General features: G+C 43.8%; 1 protein-coding gene across 8 annotated transcripts in view; it reads right to left on the bottom strand.

Annotated features, from left to right (window-relative positions):
• ZNF827 (zinc finger protein 827) overlaps positions 1 to 22,992 on the bottom strand; it is a 106,235-nt gene extending 83,243 nt beyond the window's left edge. For 5 of the 8 annotated variants that reach the window (XR_007905038.1, XR_007905037.1, XM_051790901.1 and 2 more), the window contains exon 1: positions 22,457 to 22,723. Coding sequence is in view for 6 of the 8 variants with exons in the window: in XM_051790901.1 (XP_051646861.1) it covers positions 22,457 to 22,499 (43 nt within the window). In the remaining 2 variants the exon portion in view is untranslated. Of the gene's footprint in view, positions 1 to 22,456; positions 22,725 to 22,773 lie in introns of those variants that run through there. The other 3 variants (XM_051790896.1, XM_051790898.1, XM_051790897.1) reach the window with 2 other exon arrangements.
• Between the last annotated feature and the right edge of the window lie 458 nt (positions 22,993 to 23,450).

Below are 23,450 nucleotides of genomic sequence, written 5' to 3'. Positions count from 1 at the left end.
ACACAGAGGGTTCATGGGTCACCCAGACCAGGTTTGTCTGAAACAGGAGACAACCTCCACATGTCTGGCAAGAAACTTCAGCTGTATTTCACATCTGTGGCAGAAGATTTGCATGTCATGTTTTTCCCTTTTCTCACAACACAGCTATAGAGCTCCAGTGAGAATCCTTGAAAGATAGGAATAGAAATGTAATATCACATTTAAATTTCTTCTCTCCACCATAAACACACTACAGTTCATTATTACAGAATTACTTTAAGCTACTGGCATTTCATTTCTATTGCAGCTTGAAATGCTAAACATGGGTAAGAAACAACATGGAAGTTGTAAAGCAGGAAAAGGTACTTCAGAGTTAGAGGCAAATTCTCAGTGACTTCCTTTGGAACAAGACCTGGCTGGGAATCTCACCAGCTTTTACCAAGGAACTGCTCAACAGCTTGCCTCTTCCCAACATGATACAAGAGTCAAGACATGCAAATGCTGCTTTTTTCTGATTTCCACAGCAGTTCTGGAAGGAGAACTGCTTCCCAAACCTTTTGCCACTGGCAGAGGCTAATGGAAGTCACAGATATCTGCATGCTTTGGGACTATCACATCACACAGCACCCCGGAGCCTCACAAAAGTGTTTTCCACTCCTGTCAGCAATGACAAAAGGCACCAAAGTGTGCAAAAGTACTGTTGGGTGACTGCTGCCACTGATGTAGCCCAATATCCATCTCTGGCAAAGCCACAAGTGTGTGCAGAAGCACTGTTTGAAGAAGTGCCAGTTTCCCTTGCTTGCCAACTCATCTGCTTGTTATCAAATACAGAGAAGTTCATTTTCCTCTGCAAGAGATCAGTCTGACAGACAAATCTTATTGATCCCAAAGTGTGTTATTTCAGTTTGTGACCATGTGCCCTTTTATTTAGAGTGCTGATTAGAATCTGACCCTGGTGCCAATAGAAATGTAAATATTAACTTGCTCAAACTACTTACATCTCAAAACTGAAAAAGACAAACATGTTTGTTGATTTATACACTGAGCCACCCAATTCAAATGCTGGAAACTTTAACTGTTACCCAAGGTAATGTACACCTGCCATTCCTGAAAGAGGTAAGTGTGAAATGATCCACAAACTCCACTTTGTAGGTCTTGGAGTGGAGAAATATGAACGTAGCAGGCTAGATCTACAGAAAAGGGAAGAGCCTTCAAATCGTGGCACAGAGCAACAGACACGGGCAGTGAAAGCATGATGGAAAGAACACCATTTGGACCACCAGGAATTATCTGAGAAGAGGCTACGGCTAAGGAACCCACCCCAAAGAGACTGAATTTTCATGCTAAGTGGGACAAAATTCCACTTTAATCATTCACTGTAATGAGTAAATTAAAGAACTTCAATACCGAAATCCATATGCTACAGTGATATGAAACATATGGAAACCGTAATGATGGGATTACAGAATGAAAATTAAAGTAAATACAGAAGTAGGTAGAAGTTGAATAATTTCAAAGAAATGCGCACAGGAAAATTGCTGATGAGATAAATTAAGCAAAATTGCCCTTTTTTCAACAGTTACATTTCAAGAAAAAACTGGGAGTCTACAGGACCAGGATTTAAAGATACAGGAGAGCCAAAACTCATATTTATTGATATCAATTGTCTTCATCTACATAAGGATTTCAGATATCATCATTCAAGTTTGTGTCAACCTAAACTTAAAATTACAATTGCATTTGCTGTCTATTTGACCACAGGTCATCTTCCTAATTTGCTGCCCCAACAGCTCTATCATTCCATCTCTAACACTTACCATAAATCACTCTCTGTATTATTTTATACTAAACACTGTACCTAGGCCTACTGAAAGAGCTTGGATTAAGTGATAGGTTTACACTAGGGAACTGAGGAGCTCTGCAAAGATACCTAAAGAATTTAAAAGAACACATTAAACTTAAATGAAGCAGTAAGCCATCCAAAAGGAGTTCTCAGGAAACACCAACTGACTCGGTTGAGCAATCAGCTTAAGGCCAAGTAAATAGGCAAATGCATCAAAACCAAGGCAGAGATAACACTTGAGCAACCTAGGACTTAGTCTCATGTGACTTTTATCAGTGACAGCAAGAAAAGTGGAATGAATGAATGAAGAGAAAGAACAGCCAATGACCAAGAAGGCATGGACAACTGTAACAGGTTTTAACTAGTCACGGACAAGACAGAGGTGAGACAGATAGTAAACTGGTATGTTCATATTTGGCCTCCAGGATGGGTTGTCATGTTCTATTCCTTCCTGGTTGCTTTCTCAGAACTCTCAAATGAGGATTAGGGAATCAAGTCACAGGCTGAAATTCACTCTCCTGGTAGTCCATATCAGAATACCCTCTCTTTACAGGTGCTGTAGCCCAGGTTCCATCATGACTGTTACCATCAGCACCATCTCCAAATAAAACAAGTTTTCCGACACATGATGGGTGTACATTCAAGTTTAACACAGGCTCACAATGTCTCCATCTTACCTCTGCAACAGTCAGCCAACTTACACCCTCTAGAACTGGAATACAGAAGGATCCTCACTTCAGCCAAATCCAGTAAGTATCACTGGTACAGAAGCCTTGACATTTGCCAGAGACTGGTTGCTAGTTACCCTGGGCAGAACAGTTTCAGGGGAACCAGGAAAGAAAAAGACATAATAGAGAAGCTCCAGGATGAAATTAGGAGAGGAACTCAACGTCCTAACTGCAAACAGCACTTTTCATGAGGACTATCAGCCACAAAAGTGTCACACTCAGAATTTAGCGCAGACCAGATAATACACAGGAGAAAAGAATGAAGGAGCTAAAGACTGAATATAATAGATACCTTCAGATAAATTATCTACACTGTGTAAGTGCATCACTTTAGCAATGGTAAAAAATAATTACAAGAGACCACTTGCTAATAACACATCACTTTCTAATTCACATTTTCTCTGGCTGTCAGCTGCACATAAACCCTTGCTGATTTCACAATCAGGTACTATAGAAACCAGAAGGCACAGGTCCAAAAATGACAGTTGTATCTGGGAAGTCTATTCTGTGGTATCCTATATAAATTGCTGAGTCTAGCTGCCTGCCTACAAACTACCCTTTTGGTATTCAGACTGATCTTTAAGCATTTCAAATAAAAAATGGTGTATGTAATTTCTTTGGGCTGAACAACTTTTGTGGGTTCCCACATCCAACAGACCACGCAGATGTGTGTGTAGTAGGACTACCTCCAAAAAGCTGGGCATACTGTGCACCAACACCCCACAGCCTCCACCTCTAAAAAGCACTTACAGCCACATTTGATTAGAGTGTATATCCAGTGCAGCAGCTACGTTGATTTTCCCATAGGGATGCTTACTAGAAAATCATGATTTTAATAAAGACACAAAGGCCTGCCTTAACTCCTTTTAATATATCTACAGCAGCAAATAAAACTTCAAAGTCACAGTTATATAAACAGTCATGTGCTAGAGTGCCCTTGGTCCCCTATTTTCCCTTCATGATTTCTGTGACCTATAATAGGTAAGCAGCACAGGAAGTCACTGTCCTCTTTGAATGGAATTTCTGGCTCGCTCCCTTATCAACGGGATGATTGTTCAACTCTTGACCTCCTCACAAAATGGTTTAGCAGTGTTGCTGGTGCTTGAACCAAATTTCTCTGCTGCAGGCTGACCTAGAGAGAGCAGCTCGGCTGCAAGAAGGAACTGCCAAAGAGCCACAGCTCTTCTGTTCTGTCCTTCTCCCCTGTGTTTAAGTTGTGTGAAAATACTCACACAATTAGATAGGGAAAGAAGCCCTAGGTAGGACCCTGTATTTCATCTCCACATCTTCTAAGATAATAATTTTCCTAACTGGAGGGAAGGAGGGGAGGAGAAAAGCAAGGCACAGTTTTTAAAGACAGGGCATATATTCTCTGCTTTTATCCCTAACTTTAATGACTTTGAAAAAAATCCATGTTACAAGAAAGCCCCAGAATATTCACCTAACAATTTCTCTAGTACTGCTTTTTTGAAAGACAACTGCAAAATGAACAAGATTAGAGAACATTAATTACCTTTCAGTAACTAGAACTCTTCCAGATGTTTTGCCTATGTGCACAAACAACTGAATGCGCACAAGTATCGTGCATTCAGGTTTGTCAACTGCTAGACAGTCACAGAATATCAAAATGAATGTACAGCATCTCAGTTTCCTTTCAAAGGCAGAATTCAGGTGTGATGGACTCTTCCAAGGAACAAGGGAATCAGGACAGATTACTGAAAATGCTTATCACAGATAACATAAAACTGTCTTTATTTCCTGTCCCTCAAAGGAGAGGAATTTTATGGTAGATGGGAAACAGAGGCAGTGGCCTTCTACTTTCAGCCACAAGAAATAAATGTGTCAAGTGGGTTTCATTAGCTGCCAAAAAGATCCATCTTTTACCAGCAAGTATCCACAGAAGAGGACAGAAGTACACAGTTTCTCCTGAGGAGAGCTGTCACCACCTGATGAAGATTCTCAGGGCTGGCTGACAGACCACAAGATAGGGCCTTATGGTGACAACAACTCTGATCTCCCCCCAAAACAAGTTCAAAAGGTAACTCCTAGAACGATGGATGTTTGACATATTGCCTCCAAGAAAGATTACCTATTCTTCTGTTCTAGACAAGAGGTTATAGTTAGTAGCAATGGGATTAGTGTTTGAGGAGTGTCACTTCCACTGGGACTCAGAGATTTTAAGCACCAAAGAAACAGGCATCACCCTACAGTGCAGTGAGAATACTGAGGTATCAAAAGCTCAAGACTGAGAGAAGAAGTGTCCTGTGCCCTCTCTTAGATTGGCTCTGTTGTTTGACTGCTTGATGAGCCAAGAATTAAGAATTTCAACTCACTAATCTGGCAGAAAACTACTCACTCTGTCAAAAAATCATCAGAAAATTGATGTAAAGGAGGCAGGAATGAGAAAACAGGAGGAGTGAATAATCTGAGCCACCTATCTCCTCTGGTCTTGTGGGGTGCAAAGTATATCATGTCTTGTCAGTGAAAAACACCAGAGGATTCTCTCTCCCATCCCAAACCTTGACAACATACTACACCTCTCAGGGAAGAGTTGGCCCATGCAGTCAGGATGGCCACAATATGATGCTTTAGACTGCTTTAGAAGCCTTATCTGGGATACCTGCAGCTGGGCTGGCCCCCACAGACTCTGATACTAATTAAAAAAACGTCTTCTCTAGAATTGGCTGGCAGCATCTTCCTGGTAGAAGCAAAGTTCTACAGACCTTTACAGTGAAGCCCAGTAATCAGCAACCGTGAAAAGCAGGTGGGCAGAGTAGGATGTCTTATAAAGTAATAAATAACAATGTTACACATAAATAGTATATGTGTATTAGAATACATGTATAATATTTGCCTCACTATAATTTCTAATTACTTGGTTATAGCTGGATTTTGCCACAGTTTGAGGCTCAGTGATCCGAACTACTCGTGGTGTGTGCATGAAACAGAATGGAACACACATGGCCTTGGAGGAGGGGAATACTTCTGAAGACCATTTCTCAAGTGGTATGCCACAGAATAGCATCCTACACAAAAAGCTTTCATCAGCTGTCTTGACCCGACTTGTTCACCAGGGAGGCAATCCTGCCACTCTACTCAGCCCTAGTGAGGTTGCTTCTGGAATACTGTGCGCAGTTCTGTGCTCCTCGGGATAAGAGAGACATGGATTTCTTGGACTGGGTCTAGTGGAGGGTTACAAAGGTGATGAACAGACTGAGGCATCTCATAGGAGGAAAGGCTGAGGGAGCTGGGCCTGTTCAGCCTTGAGAAGAGACAACTGAGAGGGGCCCTCATCAATATATACTACTATATGAAGGGAGGGTGCCAAGAGGCTTTTCTTAGCGGCACCAAGCAATAAGACAAGAGGCAACGGGCAGAAACTGATGCCCAGGAAGTTCCACTGGAATATGAGGAAGAACTTCTTTACTGTGTGGGTGACCATGCACTGGAACAGATTGCCCAGAGAGGCTGTGGAGTCTCCCTCACTGGAGATATTCAAGAACTGTCTGGACACAACCCTGTGCCATGTGCTCTGGGATGACCCTGCTTGAGCAGGGAGGTTGGACCAGACGACCCACTGTGGTCCCTTCCAACCTTACCCATTCTCTGATTCTATGATCAACACCTCAAATAACTGGAGAGAAGGTAGACAAAGACAGTTGATTTTTATGATTGAGGTTTTCAGAAGAAACAAATATTTCTAAAGTCAGCTTATGCTGCAAAGGCTGGCTAGTAGCCCCAAGACAGGTTCATAAAACACACAGAGTGTCAGTAAAACAATAGAAAATCATGTTCCTTACAAAACATATTTTATGTTACCAATGTTCTTGTAACAGTTTTATGGAGACTGGGCAAAATACCACAGCCAGACTTATTGAAAGTTTCTTCCACAGGCCCTCACGAATATCCTACAATAACCTACAGCTGAGGCTGGGCACATGTTTTGTAAAGCACAAGATAGCGATCGGACTGATTTATACACTAAAGGAATGTGGCCAACTGAAAACCTGAAGTCTGTACATTAACATTTCAAAGGAATACACCTCTTCTGCCCAATGTAAACAGAGAGGATGATAAACTATTTGCTATAAAACCAAATACTTTTTTAGACAGCAACTTCTGAGGCAGATTGAAGTCCCTTATCAGGCATTTCAGGCTTCTCTTGGTCTTTTAAACCCAGCTATGATATCAGTTTAAATCTCTCATAGATTATTATAAATTTGAGGACAAACTATATGTTCAGGAGCTCAACTGTTATTCCCACAGTTCTGGTGGAAATGGGGAACAGCTTTAACAATCTTTGATGGTTCAAACTGAACTATCTCAGTCTACACAGAGAGATTCCCTGCACCTGGAATGGCAGTATATCATTTGCATCAGCGCACATTTATTATTGTGGGATCACTTACGTGTTAAGTTCCGTACAGCAACTGGAAGGTCTACCTTTTCTTAGGTATAAGGAACTATAAAACCTCGTTAAAATTACTTTTAGCTAGCCAAAATTTACTTTGCTTGTTCATTTGTTTCACTCTAGAGAGATGTCTAAGGCAATAGGTTTTTGCAATGGGAAAGTATCAGATCACAAAAGGTAACAGGGATGCTGGCACCGCCAAAATAAGAAGAGCTAAACACCATTCTCAAGACTTCCATTATCCTTAGCATATCTCCTCATAACAGAGACAAGACCTATCATGTCAGCCTAGCTCACAAAGGAGGGAAAATATCCTAAAATTTCCCAACATGGGCCTTCACTAGAAATGAAACACCAAACAATTCAAGCTAACAATTTGGAAAAGCTGGCTACAACCACAAAATTCCTAAATAAGGAAATTTAGTTTCCATGCTAGATCAAATTATTCTGGGAGATAATCGCTTGAATGCCAATGTTCACTATAGAAATCCATAATATTTTAAAGCAATCATTCAATAGCATTTAACTCCATGAATGAGATTTTATTCCCTTGGCAGGTCATTAATGAAACCTTCTTTGAGAAGTTGCTTATGGAACACAGAACTAGTGTCTCTATTAGGAAATTCTAAGCAGAAACACAAAACTACCTTATCTTAAACATAGTCTATTTGCAAACCAGAGGCTCAGTTACTCATTTCCAAATGGCTACGTGCTTTGTAGTAGTCCAGTTCTCGGTCATAGTTTTCTATTGTATATTTGAGGCAGAAGACATCAACACACAGAATTTCTTTTTTTTTTTTTTCCTGACAAAATCACAGGCTGCAATTATCCCTGACTTACAAACAAAAAAGAGATAGAAGGAAGGACACCCATTATCAAATTAGACAATCTGAATGAGCTCAAGCGAGGAAGTAACTCAACACTCTCAATCTATCATCACACAGTTCTGTTGAGGTGTTATGGAAGACAAGATCCATTCACTTGGACAGTTCTGCTTGAGAAAATTGAAAGATCATACTATGTTATTAATATATCTAAAACAAAAGAAGCAGAATAACAACCTCAGTTCTTTACAACTATCATCCCTTAAAACATAATGGAGTTCAAGAAAAGAGGTGGGCAAATGTGAATAGTTATGGAATTAGACAAAAACTTTACCTATGACCTGGAATAAAAGGCTCAGAAATAAAGGAAATTTATTCATTTCAGAGAGGTAAGCCTCTCCCTCAAATGGCTCAAGTAAGACCAGAGGAAGTTTTCTGTGTACCCTACAAAGCTTTTTGGTGCTGTGATGATCAGTCTCCAAAACGAAGGGTAAGTATAAGACATGCTTAGAGAATCTATTTATCAACTCCATGGCTCAAGGCATTTTAAAGTGATTATATTCTTCTTGGCTGCCAGTGGTATCCACAAAGCTTTGGCAAGCACTGGAGGAAAACTGGGAGAAGAACCCTTAACGGTATCGCTTTTATGTAGCAAGATCTACCCAAGAAAAGAAACCTCTATACCAAAACTGAAGTAATTATGAATAGTACAGGTTTTTACATCACATTTTGTATGATCTAAGTATCAAAAAAATGTGGGAAAGCTTTGCTTATTAATCTTCATTTAACTTGGTAACAAAATTGGTGTTTTGCATACCTGTGTTCTCTGGTCTTGAGCTACGTCTATAAACTGCCTACTCTTACTGAGTGCCTTCATCAGCAAACAATTCATCTTAATTAAGGCCTGCACCTGACCTGCCACCTCCCCAGAACTGGCTGCAGTGATAGCTGTCGCAACTCTTTACTGCAACAAAACACATCTTCATTCACTGAAATGCACTGCAAGCCTCGGCAGTCACAACCCCAACAGTAAAAAAGGAGGCATGGAAATCCTTAAATATTCCTCACAATTTACAGCAGCCAAGAATAAAGTTTATGCTGTAGATTATTGTAACACTGATTAACCCTCAATACGTGCAACTCGTTTTATTGTGGTTAGTCATTCAAAACTGACAGGGTCACCACAGCAATGTGATTTTAGTAACCCTTACAGTTGGAAAGGAAGTGGATGAGGAGCTGCAAGTGTCAATTCAGCTGGCAAAAAAAGTGAGAAAAGTATTCAAACATCTATGCTTTGTTGCATACAAACAATTGGCAATGAAAATAACTTACTGATCACTACTGTAATTCATTATTATGGCTTGGGGATGACCATAAGTATACAAGAAGTTCTCATTACCTGAAAGATTAAAATTGATCTAAAAGCTCCAGAAAAAAGCCACAATCACCTATGTTCTGAGCTGTGCTGTGCAGAGCAATTCCCAACTTTCCTACAGGACGAACCATTGACCAAGAGGCTAATCAAGGCACCAAAACCACACTGGCTGATTACCCGCTCCTTCACCCATTCATTTCAAAGAGCTGCCCTCGTGTGTTGTGCACACCATATAGTATCATGCCCTTAAGCAATCCAGAGTAAATTTACCATAGCCACCATCATGTATCAGAAAAAATTGTCTGCTAAGGTTGATAAATCAGTCAATTACCTGCTTCCTTGACTTTTATCCTTGTGTAAATGTTTTCAACCTGACATTACCAGTACATGTGAGAAGACGACCTGCACATTGCCAAAACCAACTATTTAAATTACTAACAAATCCTTAATTACTATAAACAAGATTACAACAGGCTTATTTAAAAAAAGGTTTCTAAACAGCAAAGTGATAGCTCCAGAAAATAAAGCTCCCTTGCTGTCACTATTTGAGGCTGCTGTCTCCACATTTACTCTTGCTCTGTGTACGACCCTCGGTGCTCCCTCAGCCCACCTGAATGCCACAGCAAGAGCACCTGCTGTCTCTCCATCGCTGCTCCTTGCATGGCTGAGCATGTACACAGGGCATGAGGTTCCCAGTCTCCCCTCAGCATCTCCTATGAGGTCCAAACCACCTTCCTCCCCAAGCCACGTGCTCCCTACACATTATAAAGTAGGAAGAAATCATTAATATACCAGAGGAAGGTAAGACAAACAAATACTATTAAAGACCTGCAGTTACTGACTGTATCTTCAAGGCAGAGCTGCTTCAGTGTTCCTGGTGGGAATCTAAAGAACAGTCCAATGCTCGCAGGTGGCAGGAGAGTGTGGAAAAACCACAGGCTATCATCCTTGCCAGTGAGCTGATCTGGGCTAAAAATGGAATATTAAATCTACGGCAAGGTAGATGCATGTGAGTTCAGGTAAAATTTCACTTTCCATGCTTCCTCTCTCACTGGTAAGAGTAAGAGATTTCCAGAACAGGAGAAGAGAAAATACCTAATACAGACACTGAAAACAGAAGTACTATTATATACCATTCTTCTTCCTCTACACACAGAAGTTATTAAACACAATGGACCATGGAATAGATCTGGTTTCCTGTATCTCTTCAAAGGCATAGTCAAAGTTTGGAATTGAGAGGTGGTAAACTCCCACCAGGGTTTGTACAGAGGCAGACTAATGTAAGCCTAGCATAGCTCCAATACTTGAGAAAAGCTCTATTAGAAGTTTTCAGCAGCACTGCAAAAACATACAGCAGTACCAGAACACATCCAGTCATTTCAAGGAGCATGCTTTCCAACTTTCTCCCTACTTACTTCTGTTCCCCCCGTAGCATCATCCTGAGGGAAAACTGCTCTACAGATGCTCAAACAACCTCAATAACTATTACCTCAGTTTCCTCGAGAAACTGCTAGGTGTATCTTTCCTACAGGACCTAATTAGAATACAGGCTCTGTTTCAGGCTGAAACTATTTTTTCTGTTTTTCACACGTGCCTGGGACAGCAGGTTGAATCCCTGGCTCATACTCCTATGCAACATACATAACCAACAAAGGTAGAGGAAACAATATTTCCTTGTCTCTTTCTGATGTCTAACTACTTCCTGATGTCTAAGTACTACTGTAGAAAGTACAACTTTCAGTTGAAAGAGCAATCAGAAGCCCTACAGAAGAACATGGTATTTTTGAGCTGCTTTCTCCATGACTACTGTCTCTAATTTCCTGAGCCAGGCCATCAATGTTGAGGATAATACAAATGGCAACCTTCACTTTTCCTCTTCTCTCCAGTGCTTAAAGGCATGCTGTGTCTTCTCTTGAACCAGTTCCAAATAACTTCTCATTCTATTAACTTCTGAAACCGCCAGTAGTCTTTAGGGAGTGACACTGATAAAGCACTGATATTAACAAAATGAAAAATTACTATTTCTCCACTTTCCTACCTTTCCTGACCAATCTTCTTCAGCTGGTATAGAAAACTTATCATAAATATTGACTGGCAAAAGGTGAAAAAGAGAAAAATCATCAGTGATAAAAGCAGTGATTACACCACAAGTGGTTTTGAAGAAATAGACAGAGAGACAGAAGAAAACTAGTCCTCATCAGTGTAGTAGTCCTACACAAGGATTAAAGCTGAAAAAGGCTGTGTGTGAAGCTCTGCTGATAGGTGTGAAGATTCTCTAAAGAAAACTCCCTGTTGAGCTCAAGTTAAAAAACCAAAAACCAACCACCCAAACAAGCACTCAAAATGCCAGAGATCTCATGTCTGTAAACTACACTGCCAAGGCTCCAGACATCCCCACAATCATCATATAACCCCAACAGCTCTGTCATTGCAGTCTAGAGCTCTTGGACCCAAAAACTGTTTGAACACAGATACAGCTCACAGCACCAGTAAAACAGCATGAGAAAAATTCTTACTGGCCAAAGGGTGGTTTTCACCTCCCCAGCACGAAGTTAACCCAGGTAGTTTCTAAGGAAGAAAGACAAGCACAGCATCTCTATCTCTGTCTCTTTATTCCTGCAGGAGTCTGGCTGTCTGCTCTCCATATAAAGGACATATTAGAGCTTGAAAAACTGTCAAAGAACTGGTTGTATTTGCCTACCTTGATGAGCTGATGTGGTGTTGTACACTCTGACCTATGCATACTCTGACTTTTTTGGTTAGCTCGTTATTTCCTTCTCTGAGCATGAATAAGACATCTCGCCTTCCCAACGGTCCCCGTGGCATTCCGGCAAAAGCATTTCATTCCGCTCGATTGGGAAGAATCACTACTGCTACATATTCAATAATCCAAACACTTCAGTTCATGTGTAGGGCCACGTTCTCTCCTGTGTGGCACGTGAGTATTTGGCAAAGGATGCGCTCTGATTCTCCCTTGTGTTTTCTAACCCAGACAGAGCCTGGACACTGGCTTACCAACAGCAGCTGGAAATGGCTGTTAACCAGCAATAACTAGATCTGAGTGCATTCCAGCCACGGTTTCATCTCTAACTCTTTCCATCTCTGATTCATAGGCTATTCTAAGTTTTAGTGCTATGAAGATGTATGAAATAACAGTATTATTTCTCTCCTAGAAACATCCCCCACTCCCATGCAATAAGAATCCTGGTCTGGGAAGGCCAAGGCAACTTCTGTAACATTTGCATTACCCTAACAGCACAAGGGAGATCAAAGGAAAGCTGCAAAGATGGCCCTTTCCTGATAATAAACATAAAGTTCAATCTTAAAAATAATGTTAAGTGGAACTCAGTGAGGTCATCTTAAATCATTCTAAATATTGAACTCAGAAAGGTAGTGTGAAAGCAAATGCTGTGAACTTTCTTTACCTTTTATTAACATACAGAAAGAGAAAAACCCACAGTAAGCACTCAAAACACTGACTCTTAGGAAAGGACTTTTAAAATATATGGAATTGTTGCTTTAGAACACATTTATTAAAGTTGTTTCAGGGATCAATAAATTAAAAGAAACAAAGTCAACTAGAAATCCCTGTCACCTTAATATGTAGCTGGCAAAAAAAACCAAAACATGGGAAACCTCAGATCAACAGTGCCTGTAATTATCCCTATTGAGTTTACAACTCCTATCAAGGGGTCACAAAGCAAAGGGAAGAGCTCACAAACTGTATGTATGGCAATGTTCAACCACAGCAGGTAATAACAGACCAGAGTACCAGCTTTAACTAAGATCTCTTATAGTTTTGACTAGTTTCTGTTTACTTTTGCTATAAGCAGCTTCTGCTCTACTTTTGGTAAATAACGTGCTCCTCATTTACCATTATATTCTGCCTGAAGTGCTGATGCTCATTAGCTTTCCAACTGGTTCAGAAACAAAAGGTTTAGGTTTCAGATACTGAAATTATTCCTTCCTGTACATGCCATGGGAATCTACTTCCCTATAATTTAATTTTTTCCCTCTCTCCTGAAGTCAGATTAAAACATGGCAAATTATATTCTCTGTGTTTCTAATTCCTCCCACATGCATGATATTATGGTAACATATCTAAGGGAAGCTTCAAGAAGTGTTTGTTTTGTCGTGCTGTGTTTGCTACCAAAGACAGCTGCTTTCTGTGTCCCTGAGAGGATTGCTTGGGGTTAACAAGCAAAGCCAAATAAGAGAGGATTAGGATGCTTCTCCTAGTGGTAGGCAAACACACAGAAGCAGACCATGTGGAACAGGCACTCCTCAATTCCAGGCACACAGTTTTAGGTACTGCCTCAGCTTTCAACATTAAGAAGTCAGAGGTCACATAATTAACATGCAAGCACTGAACAAGAAGTAGGCATTCCTCAAATCTTATTTTAAAGAAATCTAGGATTCTGTGCAAAGAAATCTAGGATTCTGGTACAAGAAACTAATGCTGTGGCTACTTAGGGTACAGACACAGCAAAAATGGCAGCAACCTGTTTTGACACTCTGCCTAAAAATCCACCTAAAATTCAGATGTAAAGGAATAGCTAGAAGCGAAGCGGAAGTTTCACGTTCATGTCCATTCCATTCCTGGCTCTTTCTGCTGAACAAACAAACAAGTGTGACAATGGCAGTGGGATTTGATTTTATTTTCCCAAAGTGCATTTCTCGGCTGGAAACTCTTGTGAGCTTTACCAACACTTTTTTTGTGCAGGCCAATAAATGCCTTCAAAGACAACAACTCTGATTCTCATGAGAGCATGTCTCTACTAAATAACGCAGTGCTGTGTAGTGATACCTGAGCCAGCTTGAGTATACCCACAAGTAGTAGAGCTGAATTAACCTGGGTAGACTGCTGTGATAACGGCCTCCCATACACGAGGTAGCTTATTTAGAGCTTGCTTTGTTATCTCAATGTGGCACAGCACTGTGCAGGAAGACAATATAAACAATTATGATGAAGTCTATTTAGGCGTTATGGGCAATGTTCAAGTACCTCAAGGTGGGCAGAAGAGCCCCCTGCAGAGTTATTCACTGTGCAAAGAACTCCCTTTGGCAACGCAGAATTGACAAAAGGATTATGTCAGCCTTTCCTTCCCAGAACAAGGAGCAGGGTGAGAGCCTGGGGGCAGCAGAAATTAGAGCAGCTCTAGGCTGTTATGCTTACACTGGTGCCTGAGAAGGGCTCTTCACGGGCTCCAAGTGCTAGAAATACAGGGGTAGATAAGAGGAAGTTCTGCTCCAAACACATAAAGGAATGGGTCCTCAGTCATTAGTTACCAGGTCTAGACTTGGCACAGTGGTTTATAAAGGGAGAGACTCTGGCTGTGCTTCAGGAAAGCAAGCAAACACAGCTACACCACCACCTGCTATCTAGATACACTTGCCTGGCACTCTCTCTGTTCCTTACTTTTCACTCTAGGTAACGATCAGCTGGTGTTGTGTGCTCGTATTTTAATTTTTGAGATGAGTAATTATTTGTATGACTACACAAGTCAAGTGAAGTATGGAAGCTTGCAAAAAATGTCCATTGAAGACACACATGGGGATTACTCATTAAGCTAAATACACACTTATTAAAACCATCAGTTGTTTCAATGCATTTTTCTAAAAGTTACTTGCCCTGATACACCATCTTACAAAATCTAACAGGCACCAATATTCATGATACGTCCAAAACATTCATTCAGAACAGGAAGTTTTAATTTTAAAGCAAAGCTTATGCCAAATCTTCTCCCTTAGAGAAACTTTCAGATAAAACTTGGGACCATGCAGGGAAGAATTCTTTGTACCTGCACAGAAAGCCCCGCCATAGAGGGAAACCACATCCAGGCAGTAAACCCCAGATGAGGGCCAGAAGAGCTATAAGCCCTTCCTGAGAAAGGGAATCCCTAGAGGTAGGACCATGCAGAATTCAAAGGGATGATGACAGCAGTTTGGCTTTGAGTTGCTTCAAAAATTTTATTTCTACCCTAGTGAGAGCATCCCTAACAAAAGAAACAAAACAGTGCAGATGTTTGGAACCTAATTTCATTTTCTGCTGATTATACTACTCATGACAAGACCTCTACCACTTGGTAACCCTTTAATTTTTAATGGAATTTATTCTAAACAGCAACTAAATCATCAGTCTTGCATAAAAACTATCTACTGTGCTATCAGCACTACTTGCTCTTCCCCTCTACTTCCAATCCTGTTGCCAAAGTACTGAAAAGAACAAGGAAAAGGATTATTTATGCAGCCCAGTTTTTCTACCTTTACTGCATGTTTCTCAAAAGCCATAACTCTTTTGTCATTCCAAATTACCCAAACTTGTACTCCATGTGAATTTTTAACCGGCAAAATGGAACAGGCTTGTCTTACTGTTAGGCTTAACTTGGAATTCTACTACTCAGTATAATTACATCACAAACAAGGAAACCCCTTGAAAAGCAGAAAAAATTTTAAGGAACAGAGCTAACTACTAAGCTGATAAGTTCAGGTTGAGAATATTTGTCATCTAGACCAAGGAGGACACCAGGCTGTAAATGCTACTGAAGGTATGTGAGGAAAAGAGAAATTGTTTTTGGGAGCATAACACTGCCATAACTGTGACCCTAAGTTAGTCTGGAGAAGAGGAAAAACTAAAAGACAAGCTCTCATGTGAGTTTACAGGTTACAAGCTGCTGAATCCTTCATTAAAGTAGCCACAATGCAGTGTATAGTTGCACCCATCAATGCTGCCTGAACCCTGCAGCATGCATCCTTTCAAAAGAAGTATGAATCAACATTTTTAAAAGAAAATCCTTGGAGAAAGGGATATTATCCACCTTTTAGAGGTTGGTTGTTTTTTTTTTTTCCTTCAGCCCAATGTAATTTATTATCCTTCATGGCCATATCATCCCATAGCATTTATTGTTCTTGAGAGAGAACACTTAAAGTAGAACAAAAATAAAACTTTTCTTTGAGGAGCAGAAAGATAGAGAAAGGAAGAGAACTCCCCCATCTCCATGAAAACTGGATTCTATTACATGTTGCTGGTTACTTTGTAGTCCAGATATCTTGCATATTATTATTTTTGTAAGGCACATGATACTTTAGCCTTCATACATCCTCAAGGGTTTTGTATGCATAAACCCAAATGATACAAATACCATGAATGGCAAACTAGGCAACAAAAAATGGTGTACTAGAAGTGAAGACAAAATATTATTGAGAAGATACACTCTTCAAGCATCACTCTGGAGCACTTTAACAGCTGTAACAGTAAAAGGATTCCAGGCACAACCCACATTAGCATTTCCTAACCATCTGAACTTATGTCTGTATCATGATTTCTTTGCAATGTGAAAGAAAAAAAAGAGTCCTCTATACAGTGCTTCATGACAAATCACATGCCTTGTGATGCTTCATGTTAGAAAACCTTTTAACTTCCAAAAAGTCCTCTTTTGTAGGTCATGCTCTCATTATCTTGCTCTGGGATCTGGTCTGATTAAATTATAGGAAATTACTAATACTTCACTTTGAACAGCCAGCTCCTCCTGGCTCCTCTTCTTCCTTCTTTTTTTTCTAAACTTAATTCCTCCTACTCCTGCCTTCTTACATATGAAAAAGGCAACAATTCCTCTGTTACAAAGATTAAGTCAGACTCTTCTTCATCCATTTTAAAAGTAAAAATTCTTTCTGTCTGCATGTTCCTACATTTCCCATTCCACTGCTCTACCTGCAGGTTTTCCTGTTTGGTCAACTAAAAAGTTTGCAGTTTTGTTTTAAATCTTTGGCACCCCTACCCTCTCTAAAATCTAATTCATAAGAACCTAAAGACTAAACTAGTTTAATAAGCACAACACTGACTTTTTGGTGGTCCAATCTATACTCCAGTGTGATTTATTTATATTTTGTACTATCAGACAACACTAAAACATAGTCTACCATTGATTTGCTGTGGACATTTATGACTGAATGATTCTTATAAGACTGACTGAGTTTGTGTAACAAAAAAGAAAATTAGCAAGCAAATTTAAGGAGACAGAGACTTTACACATCAGACAGGATCACCATGAAGGGAGAAGGTATTTCTGAGAAGTTTGGGACAACTTCACTAGCACAACAGGGACAAAATAAGAACAGTATCCTCAGATGGAATAATGGGGATGTTACTCAATCCACCAAAAGGCTGCTGTTTATTTGAGAGGTGTTATTAACCTAATCGTACTACTAATAACAATAATTCTCCCTACATGGATCCTCTTGTTGACTATGTGCTAGATCATGATCCCTGCAGTGGTTAAGAGGTTAAAAATAGTAAATATGTTAGAAGAACAAATAAAAACTTCCCCTTACACATGCAATGTGTGCTAGTAAAGTAATACAACCATTTAAAAGAGAAAGATTCCTGTTCCTGGCAAAAGTATTTTGTCTTGGAGGCAACTCTTTAATGCTAAATGACAGTAAAGGCTTTCCTGACATTGGGAAGTCTTTTGAAAAACCTATCCAACACACTTCCTCTCTTGCTATCAGAAAGTATCAAATGAAGCAAGCTACAGAAATAAAAAAGAAGGAAGCTCTAAATCACTATTAATTTACTTGTTTGACAGTATTTTCTTTGTCCTCCGATGATATAATCGAGCAATAAAAAACCAATATAATAAAAAGCTTCACAGAGTTCAAGTGGTTTTTTACTGTATAGAAAGAGCTAACACTTCAACAGGGTATCTGGAACATCTAACACTGTACCTGACCACGAAAGCAAGAAGAGTTATGCCCCCTTATTATCACTTATCTGGTTTTTGATATTGAAACTAATGTTGTATCAATTCCACATCTCCTTCTTTAACAAAATAAATCTAACAGAAAATTCCACTGCAGTTCATCCTACATTAAAAGCATTCCTCAGAAACTAGCAGGAGTTCAAACTTCTCAGCGTAGCATCTGCTACTCTGTAACAAATGCAAGCTCTGAATAAATAGAATTGTGGCATTCATTCACAAATTGCATTGCTGACAAGCCTCCCAGACAGAATCAAACCCCAAGGAGTATCGATTGCTACACTTAAGGCTATGTAGTGATCTAGATCTTAAACGTTTACTCGAGTGCCTCAAGACTTCCCAAAACTTCTACTTTTCAGGCTGAGCTCTTTCAAGTCACACGGAGCAGTTCAAAGGTAACAGACTTCCAGGAATTTTCAGTAAAGAAAATAATAGTCTGAGGTAGAATGGAAAGTGAAGCAACAAGGAGAACAAAAACAGGGTAAAGTTGTATTTATACATGTATTTTTAAAGATTCTTATGCTAACTCAATAAATGAGAAACAACTATTTAAGTGCTGAAGTGGTTGAATGGGAGGGAAAAACCTCCAACACACGTACACACAGGAATGAGCAAAATTCCTTTAAACATTCCAGTGCAAATGAATTGACTTGTCCAAGGTAGTCACGTCCAAAAATAATCATAGGACAAATGTGTACTGGTCAAACTTGTAAGTTATAGACCTAACTCTGTCATTTTAAACTGAGTCTACACTGTTGTAGTATTTAGTTCGGATATGAATGAGCCATTGTCTATCCAGGAACTCCTAAAATCCTTTCCTCATTCCTTTGTATCTTAAATTAAGAAGGATGCACTTTCCTTTTTATTTCACAGAGTGTGAGTGAGGACATTCTGCTGCCATATGTGGCTAAACAGTTCCCCAAAACTGACTTCTTTACACATGAAAACTCCACTTACAATACATGTAAATATTGGAGTCTCAAAGGGCCCATCCATCTGACTGAACCCTGAGGTTCACCCTGCTTTGAGCAGGGGGCTAGGCCAGACGACCTCTAAAAGACCCTTCCAAACTAAATTATGTTGTAAACAACTGCAATGACTGAAAGCTCAACCTTAACTCTGCCCTTTTAAGCAGATGCCGCCAAAACACACTATTATTGCATCTAATTATATCAATCCTTCTCTTCCTTCAAACACTGAAGCGTCAGTATCCAGCAACTCCCTTGAAAATGAACTAAACTCTCGGAGCAGCCTCATACATCTCTAGCAAACTCTTGCACAGAGGACTTCTTCACCATGGCGTGTGTTTTGGCAGTGCAGTCTTCTCATGTGGAATTACCTCTAAATTTACACGAGGGCTGTCCAGTGAAGTCAATGGACAGAAGTATAAAATCAGGGTCTGGGTCACCAGCAGCTCCATACTATCACTGCAAGCAGCCTGACAGTGTTCCTCAGGTGCATTTCAGGGTACATAACAATTTATAAGAAACTAATTAAGGCCTAGAAATCCTGAGAACACAGCTTCCTACTCAAGCTGTACTAGAGTTGACAAGGACTTGCCAGACCAAGTTACATTTGCTCAGTTACACTGTAACACTGGTAAATTATTCTGTGTATCAACATCTGACTACTTATTTTCCCAAACAACTGCAACAGAATCCAAAATATCACAGGGAGTTTCAGTAAGGTGCTACATCGCTTAGGTGTACTGGAGACCATTCACGAACCTGTCACGTAACTCAGGAGTGAATCACAACAGCAATGCCCTCAATGGGGCAGAGTTAAGGTTGAGCACAGCATTAGCCAGCTTCTTTTGGGATGCCCGTGGTGCACTTTACAGTTCTGCCACTGTTAATACTTCAAGATGAAATATGCACTCTGTCCCGCTAAGAAATGTATTGCTAAAACCAGTGAGAACTGTGGAATAAAAATGTTTTTTACACTGAGCATCCATTAAAGCAACATGTTGCTAAAACAACAACAAACCCCCCAAAAAACCCACAAAAACCCCTTAAAACCCAAAGTAAGACCCCTAATCACTATTTACAGCATCTGTACACTGAATTCCAAGGCATTTGCTGAATCTAGAACACTATTATTCTGAGTGACCTGAAGTGTTATTATTGTCAAATAACAGTTTTTTGATTCAGTTGCAAAAGAAATTAAAATAAATAAATCCCACCGAAAAGTAGCGTTCACGTGGGACATACGGTGTGTTTGCGTATCACACACCAGGAAGGAAAAAAAAAAACAACCCACCCAAACTCCTCCAGTGAACTGAACTAAAAAAATTAATCCGAAAGAAGTACAGATTAGGCCGTGTAATTTAAAAAAAAAAAAAAATAGCAACACACGCCGAACTCTATTCGCACAATGAAGGCAATTGTTCGCCGGCCCAAAAAAAGCCGTGGCCTCCCCCGGCGCGGCGGTCAGGAGGTCGGGGCCGCGGGCGGCCGCAGCCGCAACCCGGCGGCGGGGGCAGCGCGGGGCCGGGGCCGCGGGGCCGAGCGGAGCCCCCGGGGCCGAGCGGAGCCCCCTCCGCCGCCTCATCCGCGGCGCGCCCGGGCGAGCCAAGATGGAGCCCAGGTTTGATGTCAGCCCCAGGGGCGGGCGGAGGGCAGCGCCGGGGCGGGGGCGAGGGCAAGGTCAGCCGCCAGCCCGGCGCGGCCCCGCCGCCTCCGCCCGCCCCGAGAGCCCCCGCGGGGCTCCTGCCGAGCCGGTTCCCCCCCGCCATCTCCCGCCCCATCACCGCCCCTCCACGGCCGCGCACGGCCCTGCGCGCCCGGGCTTGGCCCCTGCCCCCGCCCGCCGCGCCGGGGCCGGGGCGCTGCAGAGGCGGGCGCCGAGCTCCCGCTGCCCCCCCCGAGCCGAGCCGAGCCCAGCCGAGCCGCGCCAGCCGCGCTCTGCGCGGGGAATCGGCGTTACCGGCTCGGCTCCTCCGCCGAAGGGCTACGCGGGGACAAACGGCAATAGGAAAGGATGGGGAGGGGGGAGACGGGGGAATAACCTCCCCGCCCAAAAACCCAAACATCAACCCCCCCACGAGCAAAGCCCACCGCAACTCAAGCCCTTTTGACTCGACTCGGGAGGAAAGGAAAAGGAGTGACAAATATCTGCGGGGCTGCAAGTGCCGCCCCCCCTTCCCCCCTCGCCCCCAGCCCGGCGCCCCCCCTCGCCGACACCCCCATCCCGGCGCTGGAAGGGCGCTGGGAGCGCTGCCCCGGCCCCAACGCCCGCAGAGCGGGGCGGGGGACGCGCCGCGCTCCGCCCGCAGCGGCGCCCCGCGGGCAGGGGCAGGAGCCGCCCCGGTGAACTCCCGGTGACCGAGCCCGGCTCCGGCACCGGCGGCTCAGCCCTCGCCCTGCCCCGAGCACGGCGCGGAAGGGCCGCAGGCACGCTCCGAGCAGATGTGCCGGGGACAGACAAACAGACAAATGACCCCTCCATCCACCCCCCGCTCTCCTTAAACCAGCCCTGGGGCCACGCAGGGGCAGGGTATTTTTAGGTCTCTTCCCTTCCCCTCCGCCTCCCTCTCAATAGCTGCCGAGCGCTGAATACGAGGAGAGGGTGGAGAGCGAGCGGCAGAAAAGTTAACTGTTTTGCAAAGAGGGGAGAAAAGAGGCAGGGAGGGAGGAGGGAGCCAGCACGGCAGGGTGAGCCGTGTCAGGGGATGTGTGTGTCTGTATGTGTGTGTGTGTGTGTGTGTGTGTGTGTGTCTGTGTGTGTAAGCGCAGGGGGTGCCCGCGGGCGGAGGATCGGATGCACTTTAGCCCTGTGCTCTGCTGCTCTCGTCTGGGGCAGCGCCGCCGGAGCCTGAGTCTCGCCTGGTTCGCCTGACCCTTCATTTCACTGCGGCCAGGAGGAGCCCGGAGCCCGCCGCCGCCTCCTCTCCCTGCTCTGCAGGGACCTCGCCTGCCACGGTCTGCCTCCCCGCCGCCCCCTCCCACGCCGCCGCCGGCGGCCGCGGCCCCCTCCGGGGTGGCCCCGGGGTCGGTGCGGGTGCCCCCGCCGGCCCCCTCCGCGGCCGCTGCCCGCCTGCGCCCCGCTCCCGGGCCGCCCAGCCCCGCCGCAACCTTTAGCCGGGGACGGACCTCTCGGCTGGTTCCGCACAAGACGCCAGCAGCCGCTTCCCCTCTCGCCGCCCTCCCCTCCGGTGTTTAGCCCCCCTCCCCACCCCAATAAAACAGACCCCCCCTCCCTCCGGCCCCAAAGAGAAACCCACACCGCCCCCCCCCCGCCCCCCCACCCTCAGCACAAATGCACAATCACGGGCGAGGGGAGGGAGAGGGAGGAAAGGGTGAGAGACGCGAAGAAAGAAGGGGGGAAAGGAGAGAGAGGAAAAATTAAAAGGGCACAAGGCTGTTCATCACCAACATGGCTGCCTTAGCTCAGACCTAAAAGAGGAATAACCCAGGCTGTGTCTTTGTCAGTTTCACCTCTGTAACCCTAAACTAATGCACGAAACGACGGAGGCGGCTGCAGAGGGGAAGGAGACGGGGAGAGGAGGAAGGAGAAAATGGCAAAAAGAGGGGGCACTTACGTGAAGAGAGGCGCTTGGGCTGCTCCTGCTTCCTCCTGGGCATTTTCCCCCTTTTTTCACATTCTCCTCCTTGGTTTAACGGGAGATCAAATAAGACCGGGAGGGGGGGGCACGGACGGGCACAAAGCCGGGGCCCCCGGGGGAGCTGCTAACCGGGGCGGGTTTTCCCCTCTTCGCCGGGGGAAAGGGGGTTTGAAGCCGGTTTTCCCGGAGCCACCGCGAAGGGCTCCCTCTCCCCCTTCTCTCTCTTTCTTTTCCTCTCCCCCCCACCCCCCACCCCCCCTAACCCACCCCCCCCCCGCAACCCGGTCGTGCACCTGGCTTGTCCCCGGTCGCAGTATCCCTCAGCGGCCGGGGATGTGTTTCCCGGCGGGCGGGCGGGCGCCGTGCCGGGGCGAGGGGGCTGGCGCGGCGGTGCCGAGGGCTGCGCCCCGCGCTCCTGCCGGCCCCTAACTAACACTAACGCCGGGATCAAAGGGCAGCGGCGGCGGCGCTCCCGGCGCGCCCGCGGGCGGGCAGGGACACCCGCGCACACCCCCGCACGGCCCCGGCGGGCGGGCACACGCGCGGGCACACGCACCGACACACGCGCGCCCCGGCGGGGCAAGAGGGGACGGTGCCCCCGCTCCCCGCGGGCCCCGGGCGCGGCGCTGCGCGGCGCGGCGCGGCGGGCGGAGGATGCGCTGCCCCCGGTCCTGCACCCGCTGCTAATCCTCTCTTACCGAAAAAAAAAAATAATTAAAAAAAATTTAAAAAAAAAAAAAAAGGTGTATATGTAAATTTGTGGGTCTCGACCGTTCGCGCTCTGATTCCCTGGTTTGCGGTGGGAAAGAAAATAATAATGTCGAACATTTTTTCGGTTTTTTTTCTTTTTTTTTTTTTTAAATTAAGACGTTTTGTCTTCCTGTGTGTTAGAAACTGAAAAAAAAAATTGTAGTGGTGCAAAGCTCACCTCCATAAAATTTGTTGGATGTGATCAGCACAGGGGGCCCGA

The sequence above is a fragment of the Manacus candei genome, unplaced genomic scaffold, assembly GCF_025592945.1.
Source record: "Manacus candei isolate 608988 ecotype Guabito, Panama unplaced genomic scaffold, ASM2559294v1 h1tg000028l, whole genome shotgun sequence".
NCBI lineage: Eukaryota > Metazoa > Chordata > Aves > Passeriformes > Pipridae > Manacus > Manacus candei.
The sequence above is the reverse complement of the archived record's forward strand: the minus strand, read 5'-3'. Positions and strand labels throughout refer to the sequence as shown.